The sequence below is a fragment of the Cebus imitator genome, unplaced genomic scaffold (assembly GCF_001604975.1).
Source record: "Cebus imitator isolate Cc_AM_T3 unplaced genomic scaffold, Cebus_imitator-1.0 Scaffold12, whole genome shotgun sequence".
In the NCBI taxonomy this organism is placed as follows: domain Eukaryota; kingdom Metazoa; phylum Chordata; class Mammalia; order Primates; family Cebidae; genus Cebus; species Cebus imitator.
Window position 1 is genome coordinate 8,307,824 of NW_016107327.1, and position 14,721 is coordinate 8,322,544.

General features: G+C 42.9%; 1 protein-coding gene across 1 annotated transcript in view; it reads left to right on the top strand.

Moving 5' to 3' along the window:
- The first annotated feature begins 10,390 nt into the window (after positions 1–10,390).
- The window catches only part of TMEM241 (transmembrane protein 241), a 147,471-nt gene continuing 143,140 nt past the window's right edge, over positions 10,391–14,721 (top strand). The window contains 1 exon segment of the mRNA XM_017497626.2: positions 10,391–10,558. Coding sequence (XP_017353115.1) covers positions 10,487–10,558 — 72 coding nt within the window. The 5' untranslated portion in view covers positions 10,391–10,486.

Sequence of the window (14,721 nt, forward strand, 5' to 3'; positions counted from 1 at the left end):
TTTTTTGAGACAGAGTTCTGCTCTGTCACCGAGGCTGGAGTGCAATGGTGCGATCTCGGCTCACTGCGACCTCCACCTCCCGGGTTCAAGCAATTCTCTTGCCTCAGCCTCCCAAGCAACTGGGATGACAGGCGCCCGCTACCACGCCTGGCTAATTTTTTTTGTATTTTTAATAGAGACGGGTTTTGCCATGTTGGCCAGGCTGGTCTCAAACTCCTGACCTCAGGTGATCTGCCTGCCTTGGTCTCCCAAAGTGTTGGGATAATAGGCGTGAGCCACCTTGCCTGGCCTCTATGATCCCATTTATATGAAAAATCCAGAATAGGTGAATTTATAACAACAGAAAGCAAATTGGGGGTTGTTAGGGAATGAGTGGGGAGGGGATAATGGGGAGTGACTGCTTCATGGGTAAGCTTAATGGGGTTTTCTTTAGGGGTGATATAGGTGGTGGCAGCACAACATTGTGAATCTGCTAAATGCTGAATTTTACACTTTAAAATGTTAATTTTATGTTATGTGAATTTCACCTCAATTTTTTAAAAAAGTGACAGATAGTGGGCTATTGGAGGATTTTAGAGGTAGAGAAGATGTAGGCAATTCTGAGGTGAGAGGAAGCCATAACAAAGAGGTGGTGAGGTTGAGGTTGGGAAGCTTAATGGACCAGGATAAAATGTCAGTGTATTGGATGGGTGATCTTCGTGGACCGTAAAATTACCCAGCAAGATGGCAGGACTTGAGGTAGAGTGGAAGAGAATGTACAGTGCCACAGTCTTCAGATGATGTGCAGATTGTACCCAAGAGATTGGTAGATGATGCTGACAAGGAAACGTACAGGTCTTGATAACAGGATGGTTAGAGACTCAAGAGAGACCTGTCAACCTGAGGGGCCAGGAATAACATTTTGGGAGCTTTGCTGGGGAGAGTGAAGAATGCTGCCCTGGCCTGGAGGGAAATGGATAGTTCTGGAAGATACTTAGGTTTTAAATGAGGCAAGAAGCAGAGACGGCAGGCTGTGAGGACAAGGGAAGTCGATTAATCCCTTGTTATGGAATGGGTTCCCATGGGTTTTGTGGTTTAACAACTTGAATAGTGGCTTGTTGACAGTTAAGGTATACACCTGATGTCATCAACTATGTACTCTGTAAAAAGGAAGATAGAAGGACATTCACAATATTTACAAATTCTACATTTATAAATATTGCTAATAGGAAAAATGTGGTTTACCAATAATTGCATTTAGTCCTATGTGAGTTAATAGTGAGTTCTTGAATGGGGACATGGCCATTTTGCTGTCAAGCTGAGTAAGCACAATGTTTAGAGGCTTTGGCTCCAGCTCCGACTCCCTGTCTTGTCTGCTGAAGAACTCACTGGTTCTCAGTAGAAACAAAACTATTCAAGAATTTGTCCTGTCTAAACACATGAATCAGCAGATTCTTTGATCTCTACAGAGAACAGAAATAAGGTTCTTTAGTTTGTTGTTGTTGTTGTTGTTGTTGTTGTTGTTGTTGTTGAGACAGAGTTTCCCTCTTGTCCAGGCTGGAGTGCAATGGTGTGATCTTAGTTCACCACAACCTCCATCACCTGGGTGCAAGTGATTCTCCTGCCTCAGCCTCCCGAGTAGCTGGGATTACAGGCATGCGCCACCACACCCAGCTAATTTTGCATTTTTAGTACAGACGGGGTTTCTCCATGTTAGTCAGGCTGGTCTTGAACTCCTGACCTCAGGTGATCTGCCTGCTTAGGCCTCCCAAAGTGCTGGGATTATAGGTGTGAGCCACTTCGCCGGGCAGGCTCTTTAGTTTTTAATATTGAAATAAGTCCATTCTGCAAATAGCTGTTTCAGGCAATTAACAACTATTTATTAACTACCTAGGATGCCCCCAAAGTCCTTTGGGAAAAATAAAGAATTGCTGAGATTGCACTTGGAGAGAGAAAAATAGTCACATGATAACATTAAATAACAATAAAACACATCTATCTCAAAGAGTGGATGATTTATTTCCAAATGACAGCTATAGACACAAACATGTCAGGATTCATTGTAGGGTAGTGAGATCTGGAAAGGCTGCATGGCACCAAAGTAGGTCATGAAGGCTGGGGAGAAGCTATAATGCTAGTTTGGGTGGAAGAACAGCCTAAGACTAGCCATAGGGGCAGGAAAGCCAGCGTATAGCTACTGACCTCTGAGTATTTTCATAAGATTACTAGATGAAATGTTATGGATATAGTTGTTAGGATTCAGCTGAGACTCAGCAGTTTTTAAGCCTAACTAACCCATTGCCATTTTTAATAACAAATATTTTGTTTTGCTCCCTTTATTGCATAATATCTTTTAAAATGGATATATAATGATCTGACTCTAAGGAATAAATAAAAGTGAAATTATTTTTATTTATTTATTTTGAGACAGAGTCTTGCCCTGTCACCCAACTGGGAGGTGTGCGCCACCACACCTGGCTACTAGTTTTTACTTTTATTTTTTGTAGAGATGGGGTTTCACCATGTTGCCAAGGCTGGTCTGGAACTCCTAGGCTCAAGTGATCCTCCTGCCTCGGCCTCCCAAAGTGCTGAGATTACAGGTGTGAAGCACCGTGCCTGGCTTCTAACATCATTTGTTAAAAAGTGCTGTTCTTTGTTCATTGGATTGTCTTGTCAAAAGTCAATGGGCCATAAATGTGAGGGTTTGCATCCACTGGTCTATATGTGTATCCTTATGCCAGTACCAGGTCTCCAGTGTAGTTTTGTAACAATCTCTGAAATTAAGAACTGTGAATCCTTTAACTTTGTTCTTCTTTTTCAAAATTTTTAACTATAAAGGGCCTCTTTAATTTCCATATGAATTTTAGGATCACTTAGTTAATTTCTGATCCTAATTTTGATAGGGACTGTATTGAGTCTGTAGATCAACTTGAGGATTATTGCCATCTTAATAATATCCAGTCTTCCGATCTATAAGCATGGGGTATTTTTCTGCTTAATTTAATTAATTTATTTGTTTATTCAATTGGTCTTCTTTAATGCCCTTCAAAAATATTTTGTAGTTTTCAGATAATAAATTTTGCATTTATTTTGGCATTTTTCCTAAGTATTATATTTTTTATGATATTTTAAATATAATTGCTTCCTTAGTTTTATTTTCAGATTGTGCATTGCAAGTGTATAGAAATATAATTGATTTTTGTATATTGATCTTGCATCCTGCATCTTGCTGGATTCATTTACTAGTTCTAACAGTATTTTAGTGTATTCTTTATGGTTTTCTATATATGAAATTTTGTCTTCTGTATTAGAGATAGTTTTATTTCTTCTTTTGAAATCTGGATGCCTTTTATTTTATTTTCTTGCCTTGTTGTCCTGTCTAGAGCCTCCAACACAATGCTGAATAGAAGTGACAAGGTGGTTATTCTAGTTTGCTTTCTGATCTTAGGGAGGAAGGCACCCTTTTTTCATCATTAGCTATAATGTTAGACTGTGGGTTTTTATAGAAGCCTTTTATGATACTGAGGAAGTTCCCTCCTATTTCTAGCATCTGAACAATTTTATTGTGAAGGGGTGTTGAATTTTGTCAAATGCTGTACCTATTTCTAGGTATCCTTTATTATATAAATGTAATAAATTTTCCTTTATTATGTTGATATTGTGTATTATGTTAATTGGTTTTTGGATGTTAAACCAATGTTACATTCCTGGGATAAGTCCCATTTGGTCAAGCTGTATATTCCTTTTTCATGTTGCTGAATTCCTTCTGCCAGTGTTTGATTGAGGACTTTTGCATCTATATTCATAAGAGATATTTACATTCTCTCTGTTTTTTGTTTGTTTATTTTTTGTTTTGGGGACAGAATCTCACTCTGTCACCCAGGTTGGAGTGCAGTGGCGCGATCTTGGCTCACTGCAACCTCTGCCTCCCCGGTTCAAGTGATTCTCCTACCTCAGCCTACAGAGTAGCTGGGATTATAGGTGCACGCCACCACATCTGGCTAATTTTTTATTTTTAGTAGAGATGGGGTTTCACCATGTTGGCCAGGCTGGTCTCGAAATCCTGACCTCAGGTGATCTGTCCGCCTTGGCCTCCCAAAGTGCTGGGATTACAGGTATGAGCCACCATGCCCCACCATTCTCTCTGTTCTTCTAAAGGTGATTTAAGGAGTTTCAAAATGTATGCTACTGCTTCTGCCATTTTTTGAGAATTCTGCATGTTGTCTTATCATAAAAATTTATTATTAAAAAAATATTTATGGGGGGAAAATCCCACTAAGCATTGTTTTATCCAACCTCCCCTCTTTTCTCATTCAATAAAGATTTATTGAGCATTTATGAATATATTATCACAAAATAAATTAATGATAATGACCTTTGGTCTCAAACATCTCGATGAGTAATACAAGTAAATATTTTCATGTGCATAGAAATTTTACCTCAATCTCATATTAATAGCTGTGGTTTGTCAATATAAAATATGCTGATTTTGTTTTAATTCAGTCTTTGTTTTGTTTTGTGGAACAGGATAATACAGCTTTGGAAAAATCAATACCTCTGGCAAGATCTATTAGCACTTTTGCTGCTAATGTCAATATCAGTTTTCATGACTCACTGTTCTTGTTGTTCCTGGTTGGTAAGCAAAATTTGTAAAAGAAAGTAAGTTAGGCAATGATTAGGAAATAGTAAGGCCTGAATTGGATTTATTCTTCCACTAAAAGAGCTCAGGGAAATCTTAGGTGAATATCAACCATTGATTTCAAGCAAATTCTACAGGGCAAAAATTTTCTTTGTAAGGACCATTTAGCTCTGAAATAAGTTTCCTAAAGTAACTTCAAGGAAAAATAACTCTGATTTATGCTTTATGCTATTTATCTAAGTTGTATTTATCTTTTTCAAAGGTTTATTTATCTTTGACGTAGAGACTATACATCCTGTGTTTGCTTGGATAATATAGCTTGATAAGCAGTTTACTTAGGGAAACAAATAGTTCTTTATTTGCTGGCTATCCAATCTCTGAATAATTTTCTAAATTTTAATCGTATAACTAAAGAAGTCTAAATTCTCTTAGACACAGTGATTGTTTGTGGGTAGGCATTTGTCCTGAGATGGTCTAATTTTAGAAACCACAGTCTTGTTGTTTGTTGAATGGGGGGAGAGAAATTCACTCATTCTGAGGATGAATGAGCTACAGTAGCCCTGGTTACTCTGGTAGCAGTAATCATGTGAGAACCCAGGCGCCCTGGAAAGCAGAGCCAAGAGTTGGAAGAAACTAGGTTCTTGGTTGGTGATCATTTAATTTATCATCCAGAACAAGACACTTGTAGTAATGAAAGGGATGCCATTAATAATTATGCTAGGACAAAAGCATAAATCAAACGTGTTTTGGGCAAATCAGGATCCATGGTCACCCTAGTTCTTGGTGATACCCCAGATATTGTTGAATGCTTGGACCAAACTATACATGAAGCCTGATCTATCTGGACTTTTCTTTTCTTCTTCTTCTTTTTTTTTTTTTTTTTTTTTTTTTTTTTTTTTTTTTTTTTTTGAGACGGAGTCTTGCTCTGTAGCCAGACTGGAGTGCAGAGGCAAGATCTCGGCTTACTGCAACCACCCCGGGTTCAAGTGATTCTCCTGCCTCAGCCTCCCAAGTAGCTGGGACTATAGGCACGTGCCACCACACCCAGCTAATTTTTGAATTTTTTGGTAGAGATGGGGTTTCACCATGTTGGCCAGGATGGTATCGATCTCTTGACCTTGTGATCTGCCCACCTGGGCCTCCCAAAGTGCTGGGATTACAGGTGTGAGCCACCGCGCCTGGGCTGGACTTTTCAATTACATGAACCAATGTATTCTTATTATTTAAGCCAGTATGCGTTAGAAGTTCTTACACTAGAAAATATCCTAACTGATACAGTCTCTCAACTTCCTTTCAATTTCTTCTCTGTTTTGAAGCCTTTTGAATTTCTGGGCATATCTGGAAACCTTCCATCACATACATTTATACATACCGCTCAAATAGCATTTCTTCATTTGATTGAAAACCAATTTCACATTCTGCCTATTTTTTGAAACTTTAAAATAAAATTAAATAATTAAATATTGCAATCTTATATTAGAATGATTAGATTTTAGCTGGACAAGGTGGTTCACACCTTTAATCTCAGCACTTTGGGAGGCCAAGGCAGGTGGATGGCTTGAGTCCAGGAGTTTGATACCAGCCTGGGTGACATGGAAAAACTTAGTCTCTACAAAAAATACAAAAATTAGCTGGGCATGGCAGCATGTGCCTGTAGTCCAGCTACTCAGGAGGCTGAGATGGGAGGATCGCTTGAGCTCGGGAGGCAGAGGTTGCAGTGAGCCAAGATCAGTGCACTCCAGCCTGGGTGACAGAGCAAGACCTCATCTCAAAGAATTTTAAAAGAGAACTATTAGATTTCTTTGATAACAATATATAAGTGAGATTAAACTTAATATAGTATAAATACCTTTAATTAGGAACTGAATTGGTGTACTCATTACTTTTTAGGCAACACTGTACAAAGCTTGGACAATAGCGAAACAAAGCAATAAGAACTATCAAAGAAGTTTACCAACAAAACTGTTTCTGGCAATGCAATTTAAGTTTCTCATTTGTGGTAGTTGTTACCCTCTTAACAGTAATATCCTGTGAGGCAATCTCCTGTGAGGTTGTTTGATGCCCATGTAAGTTGGTGACTGTAGGTGTCTTTTGTGTTAAGGATTCCATTGCTTTTTGGTATTATATGTGTTCCATGCTGCTTAACATTTTTAAATCCCATGCCTACATCACTTCATTGATGCCTTCATTCAGTTGATGGATTCCTTCACCATGCGTGTATTAGTATACCTAGTATGTGTAAGGCACTGAGCTAAGCATGGGGTGCCTATGCTCTCCAAGAATAGCCATGTGGCTGGGGAGAGAGGGTATGCAACACCCTGACTTTAATACAGCTTCTTTAAATTTTCTTACTTTTTTTGAGACAGGGTCTCACTCTGTCGCCCAGCTTGGAGTGCAAGGGTGTGATCTCGGCTCACCGCAACCTCTTCCTCTTGGGTTCAAGTGATTCTCCTACCTCAGATTCCCAAGTAGCTGGGATTACAGGTGCACACCACCGTGCCCAGATAATTTTTTATATTTTTAGCAGAGATGGGGTTTCCCCATGTTGGCTAGGCTGGTCTTGAACTCCTGACCTCAGGTGATCCACCCATCTCGGCCTTTAAAGTGTTGGGATTACAGGCGTGAGCCACCACACTCAGCCTAATACAGCTTCTTAACTGATGTGGCTGGGCAAGAGTTACAGGAGTTTCTCCTCAACTTCAGGGAAGCCTGGACAGCGTTTCAGACCCTAAGCAGTGTCAGCAATTTAGCCAGGGGCTCTCAACAAATACTACAATTTTCTTCGTGAATCACAATGTAGAAAAAATGTATGCTGCTAATTATTGTAACAGGTATTAAAAAGTAGTAATGGAAAAGAGAGGAGAATAAGTTCTGCCTGAAGTGTGTGAGAAGAGCTGGATCTAAGCAGGATTCCCGTAAGCAGATAGTACAGGGAAGTAGACAGAAATGATTTAAAAAAAAAATACACACATGCTGTGATTCTGCAGTCTTCCTGTTGGGAATCTATTTTACAGAAATTAAATCAGCAGGAGGTAAAGACATATGTACAAAGATGTAGATTATAGCCTTGTTTATGGTAGCAAAAGACTATAAACAACATAATTATGTCAACAGCAGAATGGTTGAATACATCATGATATATCCATACTATGGAATGCCTGCAGCTTTTAAAAAGAATTAAATCTGTATGTGTTGACCTGTAGTTGTAAAAGTAAGTTCTTTAGCAATGTGAATAGCTAGATCCATTTTTGTGAGGCAACAACTTATAAATGGGTATATGTTGATCTATGAATACAAAGGAAGCTGTAGAAGGATGCACCAACCTGTTAATATTGGTTATGTGGGTAGTGGTGGTTAACAGTGTGGTATTGGTTTATTATTTGTTCTTTTATAGATCTCTATTCTATTGGTATTGTTAAAATGTTTTTTTTTTTTTTTGGTTTGTTTGTTTTTTGAGACAGAGTTTCACTTTTGTTGCCCAGGCTGGAGTGCACTGGTGTGATCTCAGCTCACTGCAACCTCTGCCTCCCAGGTTCAAGTGATTCTCCTGCCTCAGCCTTCTAAGTAGCTGGGACTATAGGCATGTGCCACCATGCCCGGCTAATTTGTATTTTTAGTACAGACAGAGTTTCTCCATGTTGGTCAGGCTGGTCTTGAACTCCCGACCTTAGGTGATCCACTTGTACAGGTCGATATAACAGGTGGCCCACCTCGGCCTCCCAAAGTGCTGGGATTAAAGGTGTGAGCCACTGCGCCCCACCACAATGATCTTTTAAAATTGCCATTAAATATTGGTGTTTTGGAGAGGGAGACACAAACCCTGGGACAAGAGCGATGGGTGAAAACTGAGTGCAGGCTTGTGAAGGGGCCCTCTTGTGAAGTGTTAAGTTCTCACATGATTTTATTTCTGTGGAGAGGAAAATGTAATGGATTTGAAGCCTCGTCTCCTCTCTTCCTGCTCTGTATTTTTTTTTTTTAAATAACCCAATGTATTAGTCTGTTTTCATGCTGCTGATAAAGACTTACCTGAGACTGGGTAAATTATAAAGAAAAAGAAATTTAATGGACTCACAGATCCACGGTGCTGGGGAGGCCTGACAATCATGGTGGAAGGCAAAAGGCACGTCTTACATGGCAGCAGACAAGAGAGAAAAAATGAGAGCCAAGGGAAAGGGGTAAAACCATAAGATCTCATGAGACTTATTTACTATCACGAGAACAGTATGGGAGAAACTGCCCCCATGATTCAATTATCTGCCACCGGGTGCCTCCCATAACATGTGAGAATTATGGGAACTATGATTCAAAATGAGATCTGGGGATACAGCCAAACCATATCACCTAGTTTCAGTAGAGAAAGTTATATCCATCTATACAAATGGTTTGATGGAGACTGTGGGAGAAAAGGGAGGGAAGGGGTGACCAGCCCACCTCCATCTCTATGCTGGTCCCCTCGGCAGACCAACCAGCAGGCCCAGGAAGAGGCCTGTGGAAAAGTGAGCAGAGTCCAAGGACTGTGATGGGACAGTGGAGGCTGGGGAGTGGCTTCAAGGGACAAGCCAAAGTCATTCCTTCCTCAACGCTGGAAGGAGCAGAGAGAAACAAGGCATGCCTCTGAAAAACAGAAGAATTGCCTAAGGGTTGGTGTGCCCTTTTCCATCCACTGCTCTAGCACCAAGGGCCAGGAGGACTTTTGCTGTGGCTTACAAGTGATAGTTTCCCCGTGTATGTGGTGTTTCTGAAAAACTCTGCGTTTCTACAGGCAGAGAACACTGGAACGTCTTGCTACTGTCCAAGTCCATCAACAGGTTTTCTTGCATGTTTACTAATATTCGCCAGAAGCCTCATGAGTCCAATTTTCCACCCTACAGACTAGAAACAGGAATAGGGGCTGTGCTTGAAACTCTACTTTGGGAAAGCGTTCTTATTTTACAGAAATGCTAACACAATGGAATGACTTTACTTAAATACAAACAAAACAAACTAACTAAAAAGACCTATCCTCAATTCCAGTTCCTTCCTCCTTCACCTTCCTTTTAAGTTAACATTTATTGTTGTTACCTTTTTTTGTGTCATTTATCAAAGCGCTACAGGCTCAGTGGAGAAAATTGGGAAAATACAGTAAAGCACGGGTAACATTTTGGTTCCTTCGTTTAGAGAGGGCGATGAATATTTTTCTTTCGCAGCCAGAGTTTAACTCTTGTCGCCCAGGCTGGAGTGCAATGGCAGGATCTCCGCTCACCGCAACCTCCGCGTCCCAGGTTCAAGCGATTCTCCTGCCTCAGCCCCCCAAGTAGCTGAAATTACAGACATGTGCCAACATGTCGTGCTAATTTTGTATTTTTAGTACAGAAGGGCTTTCTCCATGTTGGTCAGGCTGGTCTCGAACTCCTGATCTCAGGTGAATCCGCCCTCCTTAGCCTCCCAAAGTGCTGGGATTACCTTGGCCTCCCAAAATGCTGGAATTACAGGTGTGAGCCACCACGCCCGGCGAACATTTTTCTTTAAACATGATGGGGTATTGTGAACTGGGGTATGCTTTTTTCCTCTTCTGCCACTTTCTACTTTTTAAAAGAAGGATGGCCGTCCAACCTTCCTGTACTGGCGGTCACAGCCGGTGCCATCCTTGGTTGCAGACACAGCTCTGGCTGAATGCCGCCCTGCGCATCTCCAGGCTGCCGGGCCTTCCCGGGCGCTGCCCCTTTAAGGAGGCAGACGTCGGGGGTGGGGGGGCGGCCCCCGCGCTGATTGGTAGAGCTCGGAGCCACGTGGCCGTCTCGGGGCTGCTGTTGCTGCTGCAGGCCTCCGGCGGGGGCCAGGAGGTTCGGGAAGGCACGGCGGGTCCCCGGGAAGGGGACGAGTTGACAGATGTGCGTGAGGAGGTCCCTGGTCGGCCTCACCTTTTGTACCTGCTACCTGGCTTCTTACCTCACGAACAAGGTGAGGGGGCGGGCGCGGGAGGCAGCGCTTGCACGTGGGAGGCTTCAGCCGCATAATCTGCCTGTGACAAACCGAGCCTCCGACTTTCTACCGCCTTCGTGCTGGTGGCGATCGAGAGCGAACCACCTCCGTGAGGGATGATGCTCTTTTAGAAATTGGATTTGCCGGCCTGTACTGTCCCCATTTCTTGCACTGTAAAGCGCGGCACATCTCCTGGGAAACAGGATTTTACGGCTGCCCATTTTCTGGGAACTTGGTTTGGGGCTGTGTGGACTAGTTTTAAGAGAAAGCAAGCAATTGGCTCCTGCTCCCCCCGGGGAGGAAGAGTCAGAGGAATCTGACACAGCTTGCCTTTTTTCTAAGCAGGCCCGTGTCCCAGAGTTCCGTAGGGTTCCAGAAGCCTTCAAATAGAAGAGATTAAGCCATCTCTCCCTCACACTGCTGAATCCCGAATCAATTTTTTTTGTATGTCTCCAATGTAAGCACTTAAGGCATTTCGCATGGAATTATTATTATTATGAGAGGAAATCTCGCTCTGTCACCAGGCTAGAGTGCAGTGGCACGATCTCGGCTCCCTGCAACCTCCGCCTCCCGGGTTTAAGCAATTCTCCTGCCTCAGCCTCCCGAGTAGCTGGGACTACAGGCGCGCGCCACCACGCCCGGCTAATTTTTTTATTTTTTAGTAGAGACGGGGTTTTACCATGTTGGCCAGGATGGTCTCGATCTCTTGACCTCGTGATCCGCCCGCCTCGGCCTCCCAAAGTGCTGGGATTACCAGGTGTAAGCCACCGCGCCCGGTCGGAATTGTTATTTTTTAAAATAAAATGTACATTTAATTTTAGGTTTAAACTAATGTCATGAAATCATGAAGCCCTTTTGGCGAGGAGGCAGAGAAGCAGTAATACCAGGGTTGGGGTTTTATTTTGCAAAGAGAGGGAAGCTGACTTTGGGTTTGGTACCATGCAGGGAAATGGTGGAACCAGCAGGATCCATTGGGCATAGCTGGGGCATCACCTGCTGGCCTGGACTTTGGGCTGGCTCCGGCCAAAGTGGGAATACAGAGTGCAGGACACCTGGCCCCACTGTGGGGTCTCTACTGTGGGCTCCCCGCTGCTCTCCGCCTTTCCTCTCCCCTCTCTTGCTCTCTGGAAAAGAACCATCAACAAACAGCATTTCTTTCTGCCTCCTCTCCTACAGTGAGTGCCTCTCTTTATATATCCAGAGGATGCTCCCCAACCCCTTTCCCCTCTCCAGTTTATTTTTATTTTTGAGATGGAGTCTCACTCTATCACCCAGGCTGGAGTGCAGTGACATGATCTCGGCTCACTGCAACTTCCACCTTCCTGGTTCAAGTGAGTCTCCTGCCTCAGCCTCCCGAGTAGCTGGGGCTACAGGTGTGTGCTACCATGCTGGGCTCATTTTTGTATTTTTAGTAGAGACGGAGTTTCACCGTATTGGCCAGGCTGGTCTCGAATTCCTGACCGCAGGTGATCCGCCCACCTCAGCCTCCCAAAGTGCTGAGGGATTGCAGACATGACCCCGGCCTCCAGTTGATTTTTAGTTATGGCAATAAGCTCTGAAGGTCCATAAATGCAGCCTTCCTGGGAGACAGTGATGGATTTTACTTACTGGCTCTACTTACTTGGCCTTTGGAATCTTACTCTTTCTTTTTTTATTTTTGAGATGGAGTTTTGCTCTTGTTGCCCAGGCTGGAATGCAATGGTGTGATCTCGGTTCATTGCAACCTCCATCTCCTGGGTTCAAGTGATTCTCCTGCCTCAGCCTCCCAAGTAGCTGGGATTACAGGCATGCACCACCATACCCTGCTAATTTTGTATTTTTAGTAGAGATGGGGTTTCTCCATGTTGGTCAGGCTGGTCTCAAACTCCTGACTCAGGTGATCCACCCACCTCATCCTCCCAAAGTGCTGGGATTACAGGTGTGAGCCATCACACCGGCCTGGATGTGCATGTTCGTTTGTGGTACTTTTACAACATTTATTGGAGCCCCAGGGTATTTTATAAATTTTTGTTTGTTTTTTGAGACAGGGTCGTCTTCTTTCACCCAGGCTGGAGTGCAGTGGTGTAATCATGGCTCACTGTAACCTCTGCCTCCCAGGCTCAAGCGGTCCTCACACCTCAGCCTCCCGAATAGCTGGGACTACAGGTGTGCACCACCATGCTTGACTAATTTCTATATTTATTTATTTTTTGCATTTTTTGTAGAGATGAAGTTTCGCCATGTTGCCCAAGCTGGTTTCTAACTCCTGGGCTCAAGCGATCTGTCCACCTTGCCTTGCCTCCCAAATGCTGGGATTATAAGTGTGAGCCCCTGTGCCCAGCCAACAAATTTAATCAAAACAATACTTTCCATATGCATAATGCATTTAGATGTTAGATGAAATTAAACCAAATTGTTTCTTCCCAGGAATGGATAATCTGAATAATCAAACTCATAGCTGACCAAGGGCCCTGAGAATGTAAATACAATGGTTTGGAATGCTTTGGCTTGGGGATGTGGGAAGTGTCAGAGCTAGTAGAAAGAGTAGGTCAAAAACAGCAGAAGGCAGGAAAGAAAGGGAGAAGGAGGAGATTGTCTGCAGAGGGAGGAGGAGGTGAGCTCGGGAGTGGAGTAGAGAGACAGGAGAACCAGGTAGGGGTGCCAGTAGTGGCTGTACATTATAGGACTCTGGTGAGGAACTTTACAGCTCTTAAAAGCTCGAACCTTTTGTGGCCATTATTTCATCTTCTCAACCAGGTTGATAGTGCTCCCTTCTGGCAGCCAAGGCTGGGTGGGTCAGCTTGGACCAAGTAGAGGCGAACTGGGAAGAAATCTGCAGTGGACACCCCATGAGCATATTCTATTATGAGCATATTCTCTAATGTGGCAAAGAGCATGTAATTTCTCTGCCACATTAATTTTCTTTGAATTAGTGAAGTTGGTTTTTTTTTTTTTTTTTTTTTCTTCTAAAGTAGAGGGTGCTCTCTTCTAGCTTTTGAAGCCTCTGTTTTAGTTTATTTCCATATTTCTTCGTGTAATTTTCTCCTTCAGCTGTTCCCCTATTTATTTGAAGAAAGGAAATTTTTTTTTTTGAGAGAGAGTCTTGCCCTGTCACCCAGGCTGGAGTGGAATGATGCGATCTCGGCTCACTGCAACCTCCACCACCCAGACTCAAGTGATTCTCCTGCCTCAGCCTCCCGAGTAGCTGAGATTACAGGCGTTAGCCACCATGCCCGGCTCACTTTTGTATTTTTAGTAGAGATGGGTTTTCACCATGTTTGTATTTTTAGTAGAGACGGGGTTTCACCATGTTAACCTGGATGGTCTCAATCTCCTGACCTCATGATCCACCCACCTCAGACTGCCAAAGTGCTGGGATTATAGGTGTGAGCCACCACACCCTGCCAAGAAAATTCTTTTTTAAAAAAAATCTCATATAGCTCATTCTGACCCCCTTCTACTATTTGAAAGAATGGTATTTGCTAGAAGTTTGAGGCAGCAAGTGTGCTGTCAAAGGAAGCTGCCCTAGGTAGGGAGGGAGGAGGAAGCACCACACCCTTGCTCTGGCTTGGTGGCCTGGGCTGGCCCGGGCTGATGACATGTTCCTCTGTCCTTTGGGAGGTTCCAGCTATAATCAGGCCCTAGGCAGCCAGCTGTCCTTCCCCTTATAGAAATTGAGCCTTCAGCTCAGAGGCAAAGTTCATTTCGATTCTGGGCAACTGGTTGGCATCTATAAAATACAAAGAACTTATTAAATTAATAAGAAAAATACTAAAACCTCAGTGAAAATAAATGGGTAAAAGGCATAAGTAGATAATGCACTGAAAAAAGAGATATGAGGCTGGGCATGGTGGCTCATGTCTGTAATCCCAGCACTTTGAGAGGCCAAGATGGGTGGATCACCTGAGGTCAGGAGTTCGAGACCAGCCTGGCCATCATGGCAAAACCCTGTCTCTCCTAAAAAATACGAAAATTAGCTGGGTGTATGTAGTAGCACGTGCTTGTAATCCCAGCTACTGGGGAGGCTGAGGCAGGAACATCGCTTGATAAAAAGAGAGATACGGGTGTTTTTGTTAACTTTCACATGGCCTCACTCACTTTTTTGGGGGGTTTATGATCTTTTTTTATGAGCACTTTTTTTTTTTTTTTTTGAGACGGAGTTT